At 36.3% G+C, this 24,328-nt stretch overlaps 1 protein-coding gene across 2 annotated transcripts; it reads right to left on the bottom strand.

Annotated features, from left to right (window-relative positions):
- Positions 1–600: 600 nt before the first annotated feature.
- Positions 601–23,858, bottom strand: cenpw (centromere protein W). Of its 2 annotated transcripts, NM_001326438.1 has the most exon segments (5): positions 601–1,274; positions 3,243–3,317; positions 3,319–3,329; positions 9,434–9,547; positions 23,620–23,858. In NM_001326438.1, coding segments are annotated over 5 exon segments (297 nt in total). In that variant the 5' UTR covers positions 23,707–23,858; the 3' UTR covers positions 601–1,264.
- Between the last annotated feature and the right edge of the window lie 470 nt (positions 23,859–24,328).

Here is a 24,328-nt window from a genome sequence, read left to right as displayed (position 1 = left end):
AAGGCAAATAATAAAATTTTATTCCTTCCTTTTTTCCTTCACTTTCGTCAATTGGCGTTTCATCAAAATTTTGTTTCTTGTCACTATTGCCACTGGCTTGCTTGTATTTGCATCAATGGATCTGCTTTTCAGTGTTTTCACTTGCAGCGAAATTTAAACCAGCCTGAACTGAACTTAAATGAACTTCAACTTAGAAAACTGGACTTACAGTTTCAATTTTCTAGAACGTATATTATATGTTTAGCTGCTTTGACACAATCTACATTGTAAAAGCGCTATAGAAATAACCATGAATTGAATTGATTACTGATGTCTATGTAAACTGGGTCAATGATGCACAGATATAATGATGCATAGTAACTATAGGAGATGTAAGCTCTGTCTATGTTTATTTCATTGAAGGACATGGGGTATAGATGGATGCATGTACGCCCAATCTTTCAGAGCAAAATTTCTAAAAGGAATTTGGGGGCAGATTCTTGCATTTGATTTGTTTACAAATCTGGAAATTAAAAAATAAATGAATAAATAAAATAAAAAAATCGTACTTTTGCATACAAATTAAATCAGTGCAAGTTCTCCACATAAGGCTACAGGATATGATCTTAACACATATTTTATTAGATTTACCCATGTATTTTCTTACAGCTCTAACAGCAATGATTGAATCTGAAATCAAAAAATACCATCTTGTTAAAAGACATCCATTTGATACTGAGTCAACAAGAGAGAGCAAAATATCATCTGATAGAAGTTACCCGCTGAAAACCTCCTTACGCGAGCAAGCCACAGATAATGGTTGCAATGTTGTCGATGGCTAAGTGCCAAATTTCTTGTTGCTTTAGAGAGCATGGAAAAAAAACACTGCACATTTACTCAGCCGTGTGCTACCCAAGTTAAGTGGTACAAATTGTTTATTTACAGGTATTAATCATAATACTATCCAAAGAGATGAAGGACACATGTGTTGGTTTAGATAACTGGGCTAGATACTGTCCATCATCCACTGTTTACACAGGTTCAACGTCTTCACGGATCACATGCTGATATCAGACCCAAAATTGGAACAAGAAAACGCAAATTCCACAGTAAGTTAAAAAAGTCCTAAGGAAATAATAGAATTAAATCTTTGACGGTCCCAGATATAAAAGCTCACACAAAATAAAGTTTTAAAGTAAAAATTAGGTAAAAGGCTCAGGGTTGTTGATCAAACAAAGGGATGTGATGGGAAGTTTCAGTCATCCGTATTATCCACGTGTGCTCTTTAAGAGTTTCTGGGGGGGAAGAAAGAAAGATAAACAATTACTTGGAGAGGTAATCACTGCACAAACAAAAATGAGTGTATTCAACTTATGCTTTTTAATGACTTTAACACATGTATATCAATCTAATACTTTCTTAGCATTTATCGACGAGCTACCCTATAAAAAACTTGTTTTGTTTTCATTTATGAATGTATTCTATCGTATTTATTGGTGTTTTTTGTAATATACAGTTGAAGTCAAAAATTTTAGCCCTGCTGTATATTTTTTTCCCCAATTTCTGTTTAATGGAGAGAAGATTTTTTTAACATTTCTAAATATAATATTTTGAATAACTCATTTCTAATAATTGATTTATTTTAGCTTTGCCATGATGACAAAACAATATTATACTAGATATTTTTCAAGATACTAGAATTCAGCTTCAAGAGCAATTTAAAGGCTTAACTAGGTTAATTGGGGTAATTAGGAAAGACATTGTATACTGTTTGTTCTGTAGACAATCAAAAAATATTGATTAAGGGGTGTAATATTATTGACTGTACAATATATATATTGTGGATATACATCATGGATGTGCAGCAGACAAATCTGCAGCAACTGCGTCATGCTATCATGTCGATATGGACCAAAATCTCTGAGGAACATTTCCAGTATCTAGTTGAATCTATGCCACAACAGATTAAGGCAGTTCTGAAGGCAAAAGGTGGTCCAACCCGGTACTAGTAAGGTGTACTTAATAAAGTGCCTAGTGAGTGTACATAAAAAAAAAAAAAGATTTTAAGAAAATAATAATAATAAATAAAATAAATAAATAAATAAATTACAGGAGGCCTAATCATTCTGACTTTAACTGTAAATTATATTTTAAAGTGTATTAATCTTATTTAAATTAACAATTTAAAATGAAAAAAAAAATGTTTTTAACAAATAATTTTAACATAATTCAAATTATTATTTTGAATAATTACAAATATTCACTATGTAATATAACAAAAACATGCATAAATATGAATATCATAAGATTAATTATTTCTTATAAAGTAAAAACAGATTTACTACTGAAACTACTAAACATGCACTTTGTCCAAATGGTGGCTGACCCCTGATTACAAAATCTTGTAATAGCCCTCATTATTCGCCAGCACCCAGTTTCACCTTTTTTCCCTCTCTCTCAAATTCCCACTTTCCGTGGTAGAGCTCTAGATTACACACCTGTTTTCAGAGGCGGCCATGCTGAACCCGTCTGCGCCTGTAAAGCGTGTAATTCCTAACATGTTTAGTTGTGACAGGCCATCATGACTTCTCTCTTGATTTGGAACAAGCAGAGCATTTTTCGTGCCCCTGCTGCTCAAGTGCATCTGTACAAGGAGGACTCTGCACACAATTACATCTTAATCAAATAAGCTGGCTTCCCTCATGAAAATAAACGCAGCGCGATGACTCAAAATTGGCCGGATCTCTGTTCAATGTTACTGTGACTCATTTGATGTGGTGCCCCGTTCAAATCTAAAGTGCTGGAGAAAAATATCCATCAAAGAGTTGGTTGTAAGATGATGTAGCCTGATTCCTTTTGCATTATAAAGTGGGGGTTGCTTTTTCAGATCATGTAGAGCCTGAACTTCAAAACAACAGATGAATAAATAAATAAAAATTACAGGAGATTTAGTTGAGCCTAATCTTTAGCACAACATTAAACTAAATCCGACAGCAATCAACACAGCAACTCTGCCAAAGAAAAAACTGCATTCACGGTTAAATTTCTGACAAATGCTCTCATTCCTGAAAATAAAAAAAGTCTGGTGGAAAAGGTCTGATCAGTTTAGGGTAAATAAAACAGAACATGTGCAGATCTTTTCATTCTTAAATTGGACGAAATGTTCAAATTGGTCAAGAAAATGTGTCAGTGGAAAAAATGCTAATGGTCATAAAATTAGGCTTCAATTATTTATGGAAAGTACCATTTCGTCTTTTTCTGACCTTGGCACGTTCAGGTGAGTGGGAATGTGTTTTTGTACGGATTCATTTGCAACAAAATACCACTCCAGCATGGTGTTTAAAGTTCCTCTGAAATCACAATTAAAGTTTTAAGGTGTTATAATATCAATATGTTAGTCTTAAAGTCCAGCTTTCATCAAAATATCTTATTTTGTGTTCAGTCTTATTATCTTTTGGCATAAGCCATGTGATTTCCAGTTAAAAAAATAAAAAAAAAACACTTTCTGGTTGAATATATTTATTCATCATTCGTTCATTCATTCATTCATTCATTCATTCATTCATTCTCCTTCGGCTTATTCCCTTCATTTATAAAGGGGTAACCACAGCAGAATGAACTGCCGACTATTCCAACATATGTTTTACACAGTGGATGCCCTTGCAGCTGCAACCCAGCACTGGGAAACACCCATACACTCCCACATTCACACACATACACCATGGCCAATTGAGTTTATTCAATATACTTATAGCACATGCCTTTGGGCTGTGGGGGAAACCAAAGTACTCAGAGAAAAACCCATGCGAACACAAGGAGAACATGCAAACTCCACACAGAAAGTCCAACTCGCCCAGCCGGGACTCAAACTAAATCTTCTTGCTGTGAGGCGACAGTGCTAACCACAGAGCCACTGTGCCACCCACGAATATATTTATAAATACACCTTTATTTATAGTCAGCATAAAGGCAACTAGGACATTCAGAATGAAGTCCTAGTTACACCCAAGTGTGCCGCAAGCCTACGTTTGAGTGAAGGTTTCGGCCGTTAGATCGCCCCCTGGGGGCTGGCTGCAGTACAAGTCATAAAGCCCGCCTCCTCCGTGTTAATGAAGGAGACTTGAGCCCAAATAAAAAAAAATATTACACTTGCAATAAAATGTCCCGAAAGATAGTTCTGGTCGATTAAGGCACTGGTTATTGTGCTGAAATAGGTGCAGATCTTCATTTTTGTAAACAGTTTGTTTTTAGCAGTAATTTAATGCTGGGCGTGTCATCGTGATTGACAGCTGTGATTGACAGTTTCTCAAAGCGCGGCGTCTGAGCTTCGGCAGGAGACTGAAATGTTATTATTCGATTTCTGTGTTATTTTACCATGACAAAATGAGTTCAGCAGTAAACTATAGTTTCTGACATACATGATCCTGGTGGAACACTGTTTATTCGCTAAGTTCAGGGCTTTTTTCTGGGCTTTATTAGTTTGCTGATACACGCCTAGCCACCCAGATAGCAAAACACAGTTCCGGCTAGATTCTCGCCTGCCGGAGACTTATCTCTTAGAGCTCAGACTGACTAATGTTACCTCTGCTGGACCTACTCCGGATGCCTGGACTCACTGCCCGATTCCAGTCCGAGTCAATCGAGCCAGATGCGGCGGCCGAGCGAGCCGGCGCTGCCGCATGCGAGCCGGAATCAGCCCGCGACGCCGCGAGTAAGTTATGCGCTGCGGCCTGGAGCTGGCGCGATTGAATATATAAAACCCTCATATTTGTTAACGTTATTACATCCATTTGTGTTGATATGACAGCAAACGCATGCTGAGAAGTTCGGGGGGCGTAGTTGATTTTACATAAAGCGTTTGATTGGAAGCTCGACTCTGCTCATTTTCGCGGCTCCTCCTCTGGCTCCATCAGACAATCCTTCTGCGCATGTCTGGCTCCAATTTCAGCAGTCTTTTGCGACAGTTTGTGCCCGTCAAGCAGGCGTTTTGCCCTCAAGGCGTTCAATGGGAAAAAGGGCTGTCGCGTCGTCCATATTTTTTACAGTCATTGGTTACACCTTTACTATTTTTTATATGCTGAATGAAACACAGATGATACAGACAGTTTAGTGAACCAGTGACCAATCGTTCATTCACCTTAATGGAAAGCACATTCACAGTGTTCTTATATATTTCCCCTATGACTGTGGTATTTAAGCAAACAAAATTGTAAATGAGTGTGTAATAGACTCAATTTTGATTATGTTAAAGTTGTGGGTCGGTGTAAACAATGCTTTTTGTCTTGCATGCTACACTGTAAATTTTTTTTTGTTTGTTTTTTTGCCATTTGTTATTGAAACCTGATTTACTTAACTAAACTAATCACAGTAATAAACGTGTGATTTCAGTTGAAAATGTTTATCATTTTCTTATACATGCAAGTGTTTAGGCCAACACTTGATTACATGCATTACAACCAAATTCAGATGCATCTTGTATGAATAAGACGCTTCAGTTTTTAAAGAGCTAGATCAGATATGATCTAATAAGAAGTTGAAGTGTGCAATGATGTCATGCCATGTCAGCATTTTGCCTTCAGAATTGCATTAATCCTTTGTGGCATAGATTCAACAAATACTGAAAATATTCCTTAGATATTTTGGTCCATATTGACAAGATAGCTGAGAAATAAGCATTACAAACTTGCATTCCAAATCTTCTAAATGTCAATTTAATCTTTGTTATGGAGCATCCTTATAAACATTTAAAAATGAACACCTTCAGACTGTGTCCATTACAATGGACATCACGTCAGTCCATGTTTTTTTTTGTGGTTCCTGAGCATTTCATCGAACTTAAAGCCTGCAGTCCATGAGAGTGGATGATTGTCATCTAAAAAAAAGGCAGTAAGGCTCGGCGTGTTGTAATTTGAAAAGAAAACCTCTATACTCCAGACTCAGACGTAAGCAATGTTTTATTCAGACTTATTGATATGTTTGTAAATATTTCTTAAATTGTATGTAAAAAAAAAAAAAAGAGGGATTGCATTTACTAATTAAAGTTTAAAATCTTTTTTAACATTGCAAGCTTTAGATCAGAATATTTTCAAATGTCTGTCCATTAGGATGTACAATGGGATCTGTTACTAAATCTCCAATAATGCTGATTGAACTTTTTTATATATAAAAAAAAAGACTATATTGATGGGCTAATTCATTGTTGCAACAATTTTATATGCAGAATATACAGATCTTGAAGTTCGAGTGTATAGCAGATAGAAATATCCCAGATGTGGACATAATTATGAGGAAGATGAAGATAAAGTTTGTCATAAACAAGGTGCAATCTAAACAAACAATAACCTCAAAAGTAAAGTACAAAAATGCTACCTTAATGCTATCTTAATAATTGTGATTTTGAAAATACATTTCAAGATTATACCAGCAATTATGTATGTTTTTAATTGTATTTTATGTTGGTAAGTCTGAAAATAATGTTTGGAAAGTACAACTGTTCTGACCTGATGTCCCATAAATATAGACAAAAAAAAAAAAAAAACTTAAAGGGTGTTGAATTTTTATTATTAGAATTTGGTCATTTGAAGAAGCCTAAAGAACTTTAAAACATACTTTCATTTCTGAAACTTGGAACATAGTTTAAGTTTGAAGGAGTTAAGACTAATATATTGACACAAACATCCTAAAAACAAAGATTTCCCTTTCAGATTTACTTTAAAGTTATATTGAAATCAATCGTAATAATCACAGGATGCACAAAGATGGCAATACTGTCTCCACTAGTAATAAACTGGATCAGGAGATGAGCTGCCATTCACCTAATGTAGCTCTTGGCAGCTCACTAATGACCAAATTGATTGCTGTAACACATACTGTTGAGAAGATCAATATAGGGTGGCCACGGGTGACATCTGCTAACAATGCAGCCTGATTAAATTAATATGCATTGGAAACCTAATCCAGCCAATCTCAGGTACCCACTGTGCTTGTTAGAGAACATTACTGTCCAACATATTGTTGAACCTCAGGCTAAAATAAATCAATTGGAGTATTAAGAGGGGAAGTTGGAAGAACATTTTGTCTGATAGTTCAATGGCGCACAGACCAGAGATAAAAGAAGTCCCTTTCTAACCTTTGTGGAATAATAAACGCAACTAACTGTTTACATGAGAGACCTGCACTCACAGAACAAAGGTTCAAGAACAAAAGCAGACCACAATTTATTTCTAAGTCACATGTGGAGAGAGGAAATCAGCATATTTTGTGCATAAGACCATGTGCATTGGATGTGGATGAAAGTTAAGATATACAGTATGTGCATGACTTCAGCATGACTCAACAATCATGCCTTAAGACATTTTACAATTATTTTTTTACAATAAACACTACAAAATGATATATATCAAATCCAAACATTGATTGTATTGTATACAATAAAATAAAAAAAAATCCCATTTACAGGCTGACAACATTAACTACAAATATAAATGGGGTCTGACACGTTTTGAGTTAGTCCACTCATAAAAACCCACAGAGGCAATCCAAAGTGGACAAAAAAAGACAAAATTTACTCCCAGAAAAAAGAATCATATATGGTGAGTAAAGTTATTAAGTCCTAAAAGTCTTGTAATAACCCTCATTATCCCCTTTAGGGTTTTGCCAATGAGAGTTTGAATGAATGTTTTATAAAAGGGTTAAAACACCAATGCAAACAGATCTCAGCACTGAAAGAGGGTAACAATAAAAAAAATAGGAAAAGAAGAAATACAAATGAATTTGCTTCCAATCGTATTAATAATCAATATAACATTTAATTTAAGTCTCTTATAATTTAATACAATATAAACAACTAAAATAGTCACACACAAAAAAAACTGCCATATATGCATTACATACCAAAAATCTATGAAAATAAATGAAATGTTTTTCAAAATATTGTGATTGCTCAGTCATTAATTAAATTTCTCAATATTATTGGAGATTTGGTTTTTTTTGTTTTGTAAAGAAAAGACATTTTGCTAAATGTAAAAGTAGGTAAATAAAAATATATATTTGTAACAAAATCTTACAATATTACTAGGGATGCAAGATATATCGACGACCCTATCGTTATTGGTCGATAAAAGCTATTTTTAATGCTATCATTATTGGTCCGATGTCTAAATAAGGCCGATGTCTTTAAGCTGATCGATTATGTAAATGTACAGAACTGCCTGCCTCACGTGTTCAGGGGTTGAACTTTTTACCGACTTGTCCAGTGCACTATAATGAAGCTCACCTCACATTGTTTATTCCTTAAAAGTTCGTCCTTTCTTTGTGTGGTACCGCTGTGCGTTAATATCTCAGTAAGTAACCATATTCCTTATCATTGTAGATATGTTTGATAGTGTCATTGTGTATTTTGGTTTTAATCGCCTCAAGAAAAATTAAACGTGTAAACATAAAACACACATCACACAGCGCCCGCAGTTAAAGTTTCAAACTCACAACAGTTTAAAATAAACATTTCATTGATAATTTTTCCCGCAATTGACAGCAAGAATAAACATAGAAGTGCTGTCTGATTGACAAGCAGCACCTGCATATGTTCAAAATAGTCTAAAATGCCAAATGGGACAAGTGTATGCACATTTTCTAAAGTAATACTATCTTTATTTAGCTTTTTGCTTGTACAGTGGCTCTGAACTGTCAAAACTCCTCTAAATACGCTTTTTCAGATATTACATATTTTTAAAATGCACATTACTGTAACACATTTTATTCAAGAACATTTTAGCTGGATTCAGTTCTTAGTTCTTTCATTTTCATTTTATTTAAAATCTACTTATTTTACTTGTTTGTAAATTAAATCCCATTTTGTTACTGAACCAATTTTTTTATATGCAACAGTCAAGTTGAATGTTAATTTGCTAAGCGAAAAAAGGAAATAATTTATTTTTGGATTCATGTGAAATCGTGAATATATTTATATACTCACCTTGCAATTTTGAAATGAGTGCTTTTTTGCTTTGAGTAGGCTATTCAATTCATAAGACCAGTTTAAACTTTTCTGAAGTTTTTAAAATAAAATCTGTTGTTTACTATATAAAAATATAAAAATATATCGACTATAGTATATCGGTTACCGGCTTCCAAATTTTAAAAGTTATCGGTTATCGATATAGGCCAAAAAATCCATATCAGTGCATGCCTAAATATTACTGATTTTATTGCTTTTTTATCAAATAAATGCACCCATGGTGTGCAAAAGATTGTTAAATATTAATATTCCCTGATTTTTGACTATATTATGATACATTTTTGCTTTTGCTGAGAATAAATCAAAATGACATCAATCCACATAGTCAGCTACTCGATACTGTGGGGCATACTATTTGTAAGTTTCATTCTGCAAACTGAACTAATGCAGATTAAAGGCCCTAGTTTGAATAATTCTTACGACAGCTTTGTTTGATACCTTTGCAACAGCTCGAACATGGTGAGTTTTGATGGTTGCTGATTTTTCCTCAAAAGCTTTTACCCTACACTCCTCCGCTAGACGATGCAGGACCATCAGGAGGTTGAGCTGAGCCTGCGGACACAAAAAATCATCAATCACAAGTTAATTAAACATGTCTGACACTTATCCAGAGTCAATTACTGCTCAATTATTGCAGACATCATCTAAGAACTCTCCAGGAGCACAGCATGTGAATAAAACACACTGAAACTAATTACAATTCCTAATAAAATAATGTTATAAACTGGATTAAAATGCAGAATTTCTAATAATTGCACAAATATCCTTAGTTTACAGCTTAAAACAAAAGGCATACTGGTTTACTTTAGTCAAAAATGCTGCTAAAACTGAACCAGAGCATAAAAGGACCCCAATGCTTGAGTGATGGACAACCATGTAATCAATTCAAGAGGTTCTTTAGTAACTTGGTGCACAAAAGACTAAGCGTTTGGAGTCAAGAGGACTATCAGATGTTTTGTGACACTCAAGTGAATATTATCCTCTGTTGTTCAGCCAGGTGTAGTACGCAGAGTTCGCCCCAAACCTGTTCATGGATCTTCAGATAAGTACCACAGTAAAAGAGGATTGGGTTACAGGAACTGCCAGGCAGGTCCAACAGGAGGGGGTGTCCGAGGAAGATAAATCTCTCAGCCCTCCCCAAAGACGCAGGCCCTTGTGCAACCTTGTCGGATTAGACCAGGAAATTGTTTCATTTTCAGCACTTCATCTGTCCTAGTTCATCTTGTCACGAGATGCTGAATGGGGGTCTGCATTCGGGGATGGATTTCAAATGAGCCACGGTCTCAAATTGGGTTTATGTACTCAAAATCACCACCGCTTGTGCTGGAACATGTGCTGACAGGACAACACTGTATACAACATAATCTGTAACAATAACATAAGCACACAGAAATGTAATTTTACTCTTCGACGCGAGTCTGTCTTCCTTATGTGGCTCATAATGCAGATATGAAGTAATTCAGTTGCCTCAGGGTTCACTGTTTTACAAAAATCTATGCGCATATGAATATTTATTATCTAAAACACCCATATGAGACCTCAAAAGCATTGGCCATCACTATTTGACATCACTTTCTCACAAGCTTCTGTAACATTCAAATTAACAGTAATTGTTAAGGTCCCGTCTTAAAAAGCTCATGTTGTTTTACATTTACATTTAGTCATTTAGCAGACGCTTTTATCCAAAGCGACTTACAAATGAGGACAAGGAAGCAATTTAGACAACTAAGAGCAACAATGAATAAGTGCTATATGCAAGTTTCAGGTCTGTAGTCTAAGAAGGGAAGTATTAGTGGTATTAGGATTTTTTTTTTTTTTTGGGGGGTACAGTTAGTGTGATATTAAGAGAGGCAATTGCAGATTAGGAAGTGAAGTGGAGACTAAATAGTTGAGTTTTTAGTCGTTTCTTGAAAATAGCGAGTGACTCTGCTGTTCTGATGCAGTTAGGGAGTTCATTCCACCAACTGGGCAGATTGAGCGTGAGCGTTCGCGAAAGTGATTTCTTCCCTCATTGGGATGGAACCACGAGGCGACGTTCATTCACAGAACGCAAGTTTCTGGAGGGCACATAGATCTGCAGAAGTGAGAGCAGATAAGAAGGAGCAAGGCCAGAAGTCACTTTGTAGGCAAACATCAGAGCTTTGAACTTGATGCGAGCAGCAACTGGCAGCCAGTTCAAACGGACTAGCAGCGGAGTGACATGTGCTCGTTTAGGTTCATTGAAGACCACTCGTGCTGCTGCGTTCTGGAGCAGTTGAAGAGGCTTGATAGAGTTAGCTGGAAGCCCAGCTAGTAGAGAGTTGCAGTAATCCAGTTTGGAGAGAACAAGAGCTTTAAACTGCAATATTAGGCTATATGATTTTCTATTAGGGGTGTCAAAATTATTCCTACTGGTGCATCACGATGCAGATGAGGAGCATTTGGTGTTGATTTAGCAATAAACCATAATGGGTTATGATGTATAGACTGATGTCATTTGTAGCAGTAGCACACTACGGCGAGTGAGGTAAGACATGTGTGCAAGTAGAATACTGCATAAACACAGGCAAAGGAGGTAAGATACGTGCAAAAACTATATTAAAACACACAATTTGCTGCTTGAGAGTTTGTTGAAACAGTCTTTCACTGACACTGAAGGAACAGTAAAACCTAGAACCAGGTTCAAAGACCTATTTTCCATGATAACATGACATCTTCTGATAAATCAGCCCTGTAAAAGAAGTCTGTGACTATTTTATTTATTTTTTTGGTAAAAAAAATTAATAAATAAAAATGCCACAGTAAACATCTGTAACCCGTTTAGAAAGTTTCCTTATTATATACAGCGAGCGAACACCCGTTCAATTTTCCAGAATTCCCTGCATGTGACACTTTTAATTTATTTTTTTTGTTGACATTATTGGTCCTTTTCATTTTTTTTCTCTTGAGTTATGCCCATTAGAGTTTTATGTTATACATTTAATGTTGATAAATGTTTTTTGTATTGCTTAAATTTGACGTTACCATATTGTGGTGTTTAGTAGATGTGTGTATTACACTATAGCTGTGTAGTAGTTTGTACTTAAAAAAAATAAAAAAAACATTGATGTATGACAAAAAAAAGTATTACCGTAAAATTTATACATTTATGTTCCTATCCAAAGTAGGGCCTGTGTAAACCTTTTGTTTATTTGTTTAATTGTTAAGCTACAAAAAAAAGTCAACTGAAATTAAATGTTTCAATGAAATGTTGTGCATGAATCAGATTTTTAAAAATGTAAAAACTGTCACTCGAAGATGAAGGACAATATATAAGACATCGACAAGCAAATCAAAGGCAAAGGAAGGTTCAGCTTGACTCGTGTATTTAGCATTGAACTGCTTTGTTATAAATGTGCTCGTTTATGTTTTTATTGTAAGAAGTTTATTTTAAAATGAACTAATGAACCAAAAAAAATACTGAAACCCTATCCAATACTTCTATAATACATAAAAAAAAATTAAGAAGAATGGAGAAACAGAAACGGGATGGAGTCAATCTATTGCGCGGTAAGGACAAACTTCGCATGACTGTGGTGAACGAAACATGGGGTACATCTTATAACAGGACAAATAGTTTGTCAGAAATCTTCTAATTAAGGGCTGGCAGAGCTTTGTCGGTTAAATAGTAGCGAGACAGCATTTCAAATCGAGGTTCAACATTTGTTTTTGAGGTGTCTTATCAGGTTTGTTGTGTTAAATGTAGCCATTTCCTTTCCACCTTCTGCAATGCCAAGTTTACATATCTCGCAATGTTGTCGTCATGAACTTTGTAATACCTTTGAACCGCAGACATACTCACACTTTCTGCTACAAGCTGCTTCAGTGTTCTACTTTTCCAGCATTTAACCAATAGCGTCTCTGCAACAAAGTAATGTCATGCCGCACATATATACTGGACATCCCTAATAAATTGCACTTTTTTATTACATTAAGTTAGTAAATAAGAAACAAATGGCTGATGACAATCTTTATACTTTATTTAAAAAAAATCAAATAACAACAATTATAGAAAAGTTTTGTCATATTAGATAACATATTAGTAATAGATTATGGCTAAGTGCTGAATGATTGCAATCTAGCCTTAAATCAGTCAAGCAAACAATCAGTTTTAACAATAAATATACAAATTCTGCCAATAAATGTTTTGACTCAAACTATCCTCTGGAACTCAACACAGAGATTTACACAGATTCCTTTTTTACTACTGTAATACTCCTAAGACTATATTAAAAAAATAAAGCCTGTTTTTACAGCTTCATAAACTGAGTGCACAGAGAAATAAGCTTTGCATTGTGAACATATTCATAATTACAAAATGTGAAACCAATTTCCTGCACCTTCACCTCTACTATGGTCTGCACTGTGTTCTGCAACAAACTGCTAGAAAGACAGTTCTGTATATTATCTCCTGCACTTTCTCTAGATTTCGAAAAACACGCATACACAAGTGAAACAAGTGACCACATCTGCTGAACCTTATCCAGCTAGTTTTCCTAATGATTTCAGCTGAAAAAAGGCAGCGCTCCTCGTGCATCTACAAGACAGCCATTTGGATGTAATTTAAATCTATTAATACCTCATTTTCATAATTGTGGGTCATCTCCAGGGCGTCTGAATACTTCTCCAACAGCTGGTGCTGAAAGTGTTTTCGAGAAGGAAACTGAGAAGCCCAGGTTTCCCCTGTGCCAGAGGCTTTGCCAAAACATAACGACCGGGCTGAACTGATTACAGCAGAGGCCGTCTCTGATGCCTCAGCGAGAGCAGGAGAGTGCAGAGAAAACCGGTCTGAGCAGCATTAGCAACATTAAAGGGAATTTGCATTTCTGCCTTGGAGTGTGCGGGACAGATGTTGCGCTGTCCAAACATGATCTGTCCGAATGTCATCTTGTTCTTATAACAGAAAGAACAAGATGAATCTGGAATTACATTTCCTGGAGGAAATCCCTTTGCTTACATGGCTGAGAAAGAGTAGTGTATAAGGCGAACTTAAAAAGCTTATGCTACCCTAAAAACATAAACACTCTCATTAAAAGAAATCAACAATATTCTGAACTGTAATATCCAGCGACATTTAAAGGGTCACGAAACACCAAAACACATTTTTTGAGCTGTTGACAGTCGTATATGTGTCCTACACTGCTAAAAACACTATAAGGACACCTATATTTCACTAAAAAGTGTAAATTGGTTGTTTTTGCGTTATTTCAAGCAAATTTGTACTTCCTGTTTGAAACGAATTTTTGAAGCTGCGTCACGGCCATGACATAATAGCGTTGTATTCCAGCGTGCAGACTGGGCGTCTGTGCCAGAGTGAGTCTTATTACGTCTTACAGTATGTTGCATTAATGCATGAGTAAGGCTTGGTTCAAACCAATCAGCGCGCTCTATTGTGGAACTTCATTAATATTCATTAGTGTCACCGTGTTTACGCCACAAAGACGCCACGTTGTGTTGGCAAAACAAGCGTGAAGTATTGCTTTTATAGTTTGCTGCCGTTAAGTTTCGTTTTCATTTTCTCTCTGTGAGAGCTCAGTCTCACGTGTGGATTAACAGTGTACGCGACGCTCGACAACAATAACTTACGTGTCTGAGGAACATTGTTTACCTAAGAGCTGTTCTCATCTGCAAACGCTGAAATCTGAATTCGCTTGTAGTATTCTCTCCATAAAGACGCGGCTCTAGTTGCTGGTGATTGTCCTGTCTCTACAGATTTGGTAAGTGAGCGACCAGTGCTCTTTGTTTATTCAGTTTGTTCGTATCGAATTAAGTTACTATTGCACTGAGTGCAGAAATGTTAGCACCGCATTTTGTGACCGGAATAACACGCGGCTTTCTGATGCTACCTGCCGTGTGCATCTAAGTTTCCGGGAAATGCGGAGTTTTTTTCTCTCTCATTCGCCGTGCGGTATCAAACATTGCATGAAAAATACACGCTTGCAGCAGTTTCTTGAATCAAATATCTCGTTTGTCGCGAGAGGCATGAATGAATTCCCTGAATGAAAGAGACAAACTGCAGTTAAAGTCCAACTTTTAATAATTTGGCAAATAATTCGACTACAGATGTCCATGTAAACACAGTCACATTGTCCGCTGTGGGTGTGTATTTTGACTCTGAAACTCGCGCGTGCACAAATAGACACTCCTACACCATCCCACTTTAGTTCCTCCGACACTCCCCCCTAAACAGAGCTGGACACGCCCACTTTTCTGACTTTTTCCAAAGTGGAGGTGCTGAAACGAGGGGGTTTCATGGCCCTTTAAAATGCACTGTTTTTGGGTAGGTTTTGTTGAGGGAACAGCCTACATTTTGTGATTGTGAATAATAAATATGTTAATACACTACGTGATAAGAGTCTTGTCACCTATGAAAGTTTTAGGAACAACAAATATTAAATTGACTTCTAGTTTATCATTTGGTATCAGAAGTGGCTAATATACAAGACAAAGGCCTCTAGATTACGCTTATTTTATCAAAATAAAATATGATCATGCCTTGATTTTTAATTATTAGGACAGTAAGGTCTGACTTTGCTCAGACAAAAGTCTTGTCACTTGACAGAAATAATGTACAGAATAGAATATAATATAGAATACAAGTCATGTTGCCGTGGAAAAAGAATTAATATTGTGTATGACTCTCATATTGCATCCATACATCTCTGCAATGACTCAACTAACTTATTAATAAGGTCATCTGAAATGGCAAAGCGATCTTGCAGGAATCCGAGAATTCAAGATTATTTGGATTAATCTTTAACGCCTCCTGCTTCATCTTAGCCCAGACATACACAATAATGTTCACCTCTGGTGACTGGGCCGGTCAATCCCAGAGCACCTTAACCTTTTTTGCTTTCACCAAACTTGACTGACTTCTGTGAGAATCTTGGGTCCATGTGGGTTTAAATAGGTCTTCTGCCATATTTCTAATGATCGGAATGCAGTTCAACAGATGATTAATCAGAAAAATCTACCTTCTGCCACTTTTCCAAATGATTAACTAGAAGTCATGTTATTATTTGTAGCTCTTACAACTGGGATCGACAACAATCCTGGAACAGATCGGGGTTAAGGAGACTGGTGTGATGGATTGCGCAAGGGTGTCAATAACGATAGTGAGCGGGGCGGGGGTGTTGCAGACAAAAGTGAAGAGTTGGGGAGTCGCAGAGGAAAGTGACAGTGAACAGCGGATAGGGGAGAAGGGCGGTTAAGGAGGGGGATTGGTAAGATGAGGTGACGGATCAGATTTCAGAAGTGCCAGATCTGGATCCGGCATGTTCCGGCACAAACTAAGCCTTGAGCGGCGGTGAATTAATTATTTATGAATTAATTAATTTGTTTTCTTTGTTTTACCCATAACCAAATCATAAATAAATAAAGATAAGTTAAACACAAATCACCACCTGGCAATCACTTTTTTCCGCTGGAGTGGACATGAATAGGCAGAGTGATCTGTGTATTTATAATGACGTCAACAAACTTGGTTGGTAAAAAGGTGCACAAGCAACAAGAACCAACGAACAGTATCTGAGCTTTTCGCTAAAATTACAAAGTACAAGTGTGAAAGCTTTCCCAGAAATGGGTTGCGGCTGGAAGGACATCCGCTGCGTAAAAACTTGCTTTATAAGTTGGCGGTTTATTCCGCTGTGGCGACCCCGGATTAATAAAGGGACTAAGCCGACAAGAAAAAGAATGAAAAGAGTAAAAGCAAACGATTGAAACAGTGTACTGATGAGGTGACACCTTACCTGATAGATTCAAAAGACCGAAGAGTCATTAGATAGAGACAAGATTACTTAAATATCACGTTTAACAACTACAGTGAGATGCGATCCAGCGGTACATCCTTGATAAACTGTCCGACGTGCACTGCTCTCTGGGGTGTTGTGCTCAAAGTACCCGCTGACTGCCTGAAGCTCAGATGTGCCGTTTGCTGCAGTGCATGCCAGAGTGTGTGTGTGTGTGGTCACGTGATGTGCGTTTTAAAACTAAGATGTATTAGTGTAAACGGGGCCTGTGTATGTTTTTCGTGAGTGGGTTGCTGCTGCAACTGGGGGCTTCGTGGAGGATCGCAGTGGACGATGGCATCGTCTATCGACCCAACCCAAGTACTTATTTACAACATTTTATCATCTAAATAAGAAATAAGTAATTCTAAAAATAATGCTAAAATTATATTTAACAGAGACGCTTACATTGTGTTCTTAAGTGACCAGCAAATGTAACCTAAAAGAAGAGTATGCAAATAAACACAAGAAAGAAGGTCAACACCATTTTAAGATTCTGGCAGGATAAATCAATTCTAGCAATGCAGGATTAAAAATGATCTTAAAGTTTAAAATATAAAGTAAAAAAATGCATTTATCTATATTAAAAATATATATTGATTAAAAAAGTCTGAACTGAAATACTGATATCTGTATGATGCATTGTTTGAGAATAGCTTCAATAATTCCAGCGCACAGATTCAAAATATTGACCTCACCAGACTCGACAGGCCAGGATTTGCATTTATCAGCTCTTAAATCATCCAATTACAAGCCAGACACAACTTCTATGACCTGGTGTGAAACTGCCAGGGGGTCTTGGCAGCGGCCTCCAAAGCAGAACCTTGATTTCTACACTTTCCCAGAGATCTTTAACACGAGGGAGGAAACAGTGCTGTCGGGGGCAAAAGCAGCCAGGTCTACGATTTTAGGGGAAGAGATCTGGAAAAAGAAAACAGACACTTTTTCACAGCTTCCTCACAGGATGCAGCTGATTATTTTTCGTGTTCAATCAACCATCAAATGCAGCATAGGCTATCTCAGTTCGACAGGGAGAACAAAGCTCTGTCTTAAGCCACTGCTCCACTCAACAGGACGCACTTATAAACAAAAGAGATCAAATAGTATGACTGGGATTATCTTCTGATGCAGAGGACAGGAAACATGATTCAAAGCCATCAAGGTGATTATCGTGGTATGCTGGTAATCTGGATCTAAAGTTTCTGAGGAAAAAGAACAAGTGTACCTGTTCTTGTTTTACAGTTTCAATTGGTGTATCGACTGTAAACACCACTGTTTTTAATTTGCCATTTAAACATCTCTGTCAGGCTATTTAAGCTAATTGAGGCCTAAAATTGCTTCATAATTATATAACTACCTGGAGTTAGAGCAGCAGAGGCTACACCTACCGTTTTCTGTAGAATTATTTTTGTATGACTTCAAATTCAGTCTATTCCTCACAAACACAAAATTTAATAAATAGCTTCAGGAGATCTGGAATACTGAATAGAAAAATTACATTTATAGTTCATTTACATTCTCTTAGACCATTGAAGATGTAAGTGACTTTTATGCCATTGAAGCAGCTGATTTCCATTTCAGGGTATATGCAGGAATCCTGAAGGTAATTTCAGTAAATTTTTAAGGCATTTTAAAATATTTTGAATATCTCAGAATATTTTATCTTATTGCCACTTCATGTTCTAATCAGTATCAAACCTTTAACTTAATAAACAGTTGTTAATAAACAGGTGCAGTTAAATAAATCAATGGAACACAACCATGCAACAGAACTCACATAAGCTCGGAGGAAACAAAGCACGTGGTTGTTTTCAGCGACAGGCTTCAGCAACTGTTTAAACTCGTCTTTCTCCAACCAGGAGTACACAAAAATACATTTGTACATTTTGCCATCTGATTTGCTCTATGGTTTCGCTACATGTGGAGAATGTCGCAAATTACGTGCATCACCCAGACAGAGGATCCTGGCCAGATGCCCCCCAGCTAGAACCAATCATGTGGATCGAACACGCGGAGTCAAACATATTAGATATTGCTTGAATAAACTTTAAGACCTCGTAAAAACGCAATTAAGACTTTTTAATACCTTTTAAGGGCCTTAAATTTCTCATAATTGATTTATCAACTTTTAATACTTTAAGACACAGCGGACACCCTGTATTTGAAATGCCACTCCTTGGTGATTCACAAAATGCAAGCCAAAGATTACAGGGACTATATTTATAAAAAAAAAAATAATAATAAAAAAAATAAAAAAACGTACGAAGGCCAAATAAAATCAATACCTGTAAAATAAAATCCTAGAAAACAACAGTCCTGATAAGACACCTTTCAACGCAAAACAACTGGTCTGAACGTTATTTAGAACATTATTACCTTTAACCCACAAGTTTGGCAATTGGTCCTAAGCACAATCACAACAGACAGATTCAACAGACTGACCGAACCATTTTTGTGTGATTCATAAGGAGAGATGAAGCATTAGAAAACAAAAGAGAAAAAATAAACTGTATAACACATTGAATTTAGAATGTAATCACTCCATTTGGATTTTTTAAAAATGCACTCAGTGCTGAAAATGCTTAACAAATGTATAAATAATTCTACAACCAGAAAAAAAAAAACAAGATTAACGGCTTATTTGTAAGCCAAAGCACAATAATAGCTTGACCAACAATTTGATGGCGACTCATTCATGATGCAATGTAAGGCAAAGTGCAAAGAGCCTTATTAGGAATTTTGTCATTAAAGGCAAAAGAAACCAGATCAAACCAGTACATATTCATAGGAAGGTAGAAAAGAAGGCTTTCTTTCATTATTTTCCTGCATTTTTCTTTTAGTTTAATGGCTGGATTAGACCCCTGTAAAGCAGAGCACCTTTCAGGCGGCTTTTACATCCCCACCTCCAGTCTCCATAAAGAACAACCAGCTGCAATGGACCTTTAATTAGGACCCTGTTAGCGCACGGACAACCTACACATACACACACACACACACATCCACAAAAAGAGAGTATAATCAACCAAGTACAGTGCCCCTCATATTAAAAACAACGGATAAGCAATTCCCCTATTCCCATGGAAAACACTAGGCAAACTTGCCAAAAGGCAAACCTCAATCAACCTAAACCACCGGACTCCCCTTTTGAAAACAGAAGTTCCTTTTAATCATCCTGAGCTATGAAGTGGTCAGTTTTAGGCAATCAAAGAGGCGGCATGTGACACTGCCATATAGCTATTGCATGTAACAACCCTTACAGTGGCCACCTCACGTGAGGATGCATGAAACAAATTGGATTCATCAGTGCCGCTCGGATATAAAATGTTAAACAAATGTAAACACATCTGCTAATTTAAGAGGCCAAGTTCCTTAAAATAAAATCGACTTCAAAAGTCACTACATGGTGGTTTGATTTTAATGGCTTGTCCGCCCATTTGTGGTTTCCTGATTCTAGAATTAGTTCTTTTCTTAAGTGACAAGATGGGTAAGAATTTTACAATGTTGGCAAACAAATCATTTCTGTTGGAGTCATGGCCTCGCAGTCACTGCACAGCTTCTGATATATACTGCTCATGGAAAGGATGTGAGTTTTAACAACAACAACAAAAATCAATACAATGTACACACCCAAAAATCATTTACACTGACAGTGATCGTTCATACAAGTATAGACATTTTTTTTATTAAATTACTAACACTTAAGTCATGGATTACTTTAATGCTCAGCAGAAAAAAAAACATGAAATAATATAAAAAATAAAATACAAATGAGCAGCAAGTATTGTGCCAATTCAGTGACTACTGACAAATGTCAAAAACATAGAGGCAAACCAAAATCAATATATGTGCACAGAGAGAACTACAATTGTATAGTTCAACAAAGTGGTACCTACTTGTCATCCCAAATGCTGCAATTTCTGCATGAAAAGTTACACACCAACAGTGTCAGCATGCGAGTTAAAATCCATACAGGGCCATTTGCTGAGATTGTGGTTTAAAGCAAAGTCTCTTTAAGGCAAGACATTTCACTCGGCGGCTATCTTTGAAATGCCGCTCAGGCAGTATGCTTGGGCATTCTATTTAAATGAATAAACATCAAATTCTCCAAAACTGCTGGCCAAGCTTACGATTAAATTCCGTATTACGAATAACCAATAAAATTAAACAACAACTGTCGATTTAGTTTAATTTCTAAATGTTCGTATCATACAAAATCTGCAGAAACTCACGTTAGGTCTAAGCCCCTTCCTCAAAGAGTTGCCATTATATAGCAATCTCTGATTGGCTCAAGTACTAGATGGCGAGTTTTATTCGCCATATAGCAATCGCTGATTAGCTCCTGTACTAAAAGGCCGGGCTTATATCGCCATATTGATTGTTACACTTTTCCCCATTCAAAAGTATACGAGTGACATGTCTTGTGTATTTTATAGTCTTAGTTTAAAGGAACAAAATTTAAGATTTGTTTATTAAAATTACCAAAACCCACTAGAACGGTGTTTTACTTTACTTTTTTTGTGTTTTACGGTGTCTGAATTATGTACTGACGTTATACCAAAAGTGTGGAAAAGTCTGCAAATGTAGAAAAAAAAGCAATTGTAACTTGTGTCATCATGTTAATGATACACAGACTCGATTTCTGATTTGGTTTTATCCACTTGTTAAGTCTGATGTCATGTGAAGTGGTTTCTGGGTTCAATTGCTCTATCAAACTGGTAGACTCAACCCATGGCACTAATAAACGATTACTGCAATACTTTTGAAAAACCATGATCACAATATATACAGTGCCTATATACAGCCTGAAGTAAAATCTTATTCCAAATAACTTTTCCAGCCTTTGAAATGTTTTTGTAGTTTTCTCCTAACCTGAGCCTTTCTACAACTTTAATCCAAAGGTCGTTTGAAGCAGGGTGTAATGTGAGTAAAGGTATACATTTTCACAGGGTATAATGATTTTCAATAGGCTAGGCATGGGACGATAACCGTCTTCAAGGTATACCGCAGTTTGGAAAAGTCAAGGTTTTAAAGCCACCAACATTTTCTGTAATATGGTTCCTAGGGTATGTGTAAGATTTTTAATTGTATTTTTTTAGGACAACAGTATCTCCACCAGACAAAATATCCAAAGATGCTGTTTTAAATTCTGTGTTTTTAAAACTAATGAAGACAGCAAAAGTCAATGATTTATTTGAATTATTTAGCCTAACATGTTTACTTCTCCAAAATATTATAAATCTTTTAAAAAATACAATATATTGTGTTCAAAGGGAAAAAAAATTATGTTAATTTTACCCAGACATTTAAAAAGACAATATTTTAGAGCAGTAATCACAATACTGTGATATTTTATGCATACAGTGTCTACTATAGGCACTGTATATACATTCCTAATGTAAGATGGCCAAAAAATGATTTATTTTTATAAATTGTTACAATTTTGGTGTCTGTGATGCAGCAAGTCCTGAGATTGTACCCCGAAACACTTTTGCATATTTCACGAGTTACAACTTAGACCAATAGAAAACAAAAACACCAAGGATGGCAGTGTGTGCATTTTTTAGACTGCACTACCATTTCCTACTACCATATGTTTTAATCGTTTACATGAGCACAATGTATTGAAGATGACAACTCTGATGATTCTACAATCTGTCAGAGAATCATCACACTATGGCTTTTATTTGGTTTTTATTTTATCCTGTGAATATACACATCCTCTTGTTTTTTATAGATAACCATGGGACCAAAGTTCATGCGGAAAATCTACTTTAATGTTCCGCTGGACAATAAAAAAAAAATAGAAATCTATGATGTTCTGATGATATTTAAATGTTTTTGGCAAGCTATGCCTTTAAAGACAAAAATATTTTCTATGAAGTTTCAATCTGCTAGCTAGTAGCTATATTGAAAAAGAGAACTTTCTAATTTCTGCATATTAATGCAAAAGAACATTAAAATGCATCAAAATAACATTACACAGTTTCAATTTGCCTCCATGTAGAAAAATAAATCACAAGGACTATTTTTTTCCTTTACTTTGGAACATTTTATGAGCTCTGTCATAATGACATGTGCAAAAAGACAACATGAAAGGAACCCACAATGCCACATGTATCCAGCTCTTCACATTAGTTTCCTCTCTTAGCCAAACAGACTCAGCCATGCAACAAACTATCTATAGTCCAAAGCATTTGTTACAAATCAAGTAGGGGTTTACAAAATAGCATGGTATAGAAAGGGATGCAGACTACTATCAGATCTGCTGACGTTAGACACGGAAAAAGGCAGCCTTTGCCATATTGTAGTGTACTTTAATGTTCGCCTGACAAAATGTTTAAATGAATTGTGCTGAAAATGATTTATACAGATCATGTTCCTTCAACATAACAGATTTCAAAAGGTTCACAGAATCTTTCAATACACGATAAAGTAACAACTAAGTTACAGCTTACCTGGTTAATGACAACTTGTATTTTGTCACTATCTCCCTTGGTCTTTAACATTGTCTAGACTAGATTTTTAGTCTTCGGTGTGCAACGTTACGCTAAGATGGCTAAAATGCTGTATTAGTAGGCAGCTTACTAGAATTTGAGACGCAGACATAGACGACGACAACAACAACACAACCTTTATCTCTGTCCCGCTAACGTTAGATATGACATGACTTACATATTAAACAAACAACGTGCTCAATACTACATATATTTTAACGACAGTTTTAAAATACTTGTCTGATAACGTTACATCTGCAAACATATATCCAGACGTATATGATAACGTTAACCGCGTTTGTAAAAAGAACCTTCTTCAACTCACCATCAAGTCCGCGTTTTTTCCAATCCGTATATTGGCATTCTTCTTCATGTGGTGCTTCAGGGCTGCTCTCGGTGCTTTCTTCGACATTATTGGCGGCGTGAAAGGCGTTTTATTCAATAAACGTCTAAAGTATCGCTCTCTGCTGTTTGTTTATGCCTTTTTCAAAATATTGCGCGTTTCACTACCGGCTCCTGTTGATGACGTGTATAGCCCTCAGTGGTTGTTCTCGTCAGCAACGCGTTGTGCGTGATTACGTCACATTTGAAGAAAAATTGAACGTGAAAACTCTTTAGCTTGGTCGTTACATCATATTCATCATTTCTTTTGGCGTGAATATAGGCTAGGCTATTAAATCAAAGGCAGACTTTCACACTATTCTGTTATGTTTTATGAACAAGTTACACTACTTATCCAATTCTCCCCCAAATTAAAGAACTTCAGTTATCAAAAGAATTCCTGAGATTAACATTTCAATCATTCATTCATTCATTCATTAGTCCCTTTATTAATCTGGGGTCGCCACAGCGGAATGAACTGCCAACTAATCCAGCATATGTTTTCCCATCACTGGGAAACACCCATACATGCTCATTCACACACATACACTGCGGAAAATTTAGCTTAGCTATAGCACATGTGTTTGGACTGTGGGGGAAACCGGAGCATCCATAGAAAACCCACGAACACGGGGAGAACATGCAAACTCCAC

Source organism: Danio rerio, chromosome 16 (genome assembly GCF_052040795.2).
Source record: "Danio rerio strain M-AB ecotype USA chromosome 16, GRCz13ab, whole genome shotgun sequence".
In the NCBI taxonomy this organism is placed as follows: Eukaryota; Metazoa; Chordata; class Actinopteri; order Cypriniformes; family Danionidae; genus Danio; species Danio rerio.
Note: the sequence above shows the minus strand (reverse complement) of the source record. Positions and strands in the feature narration are given on the sequence as shown.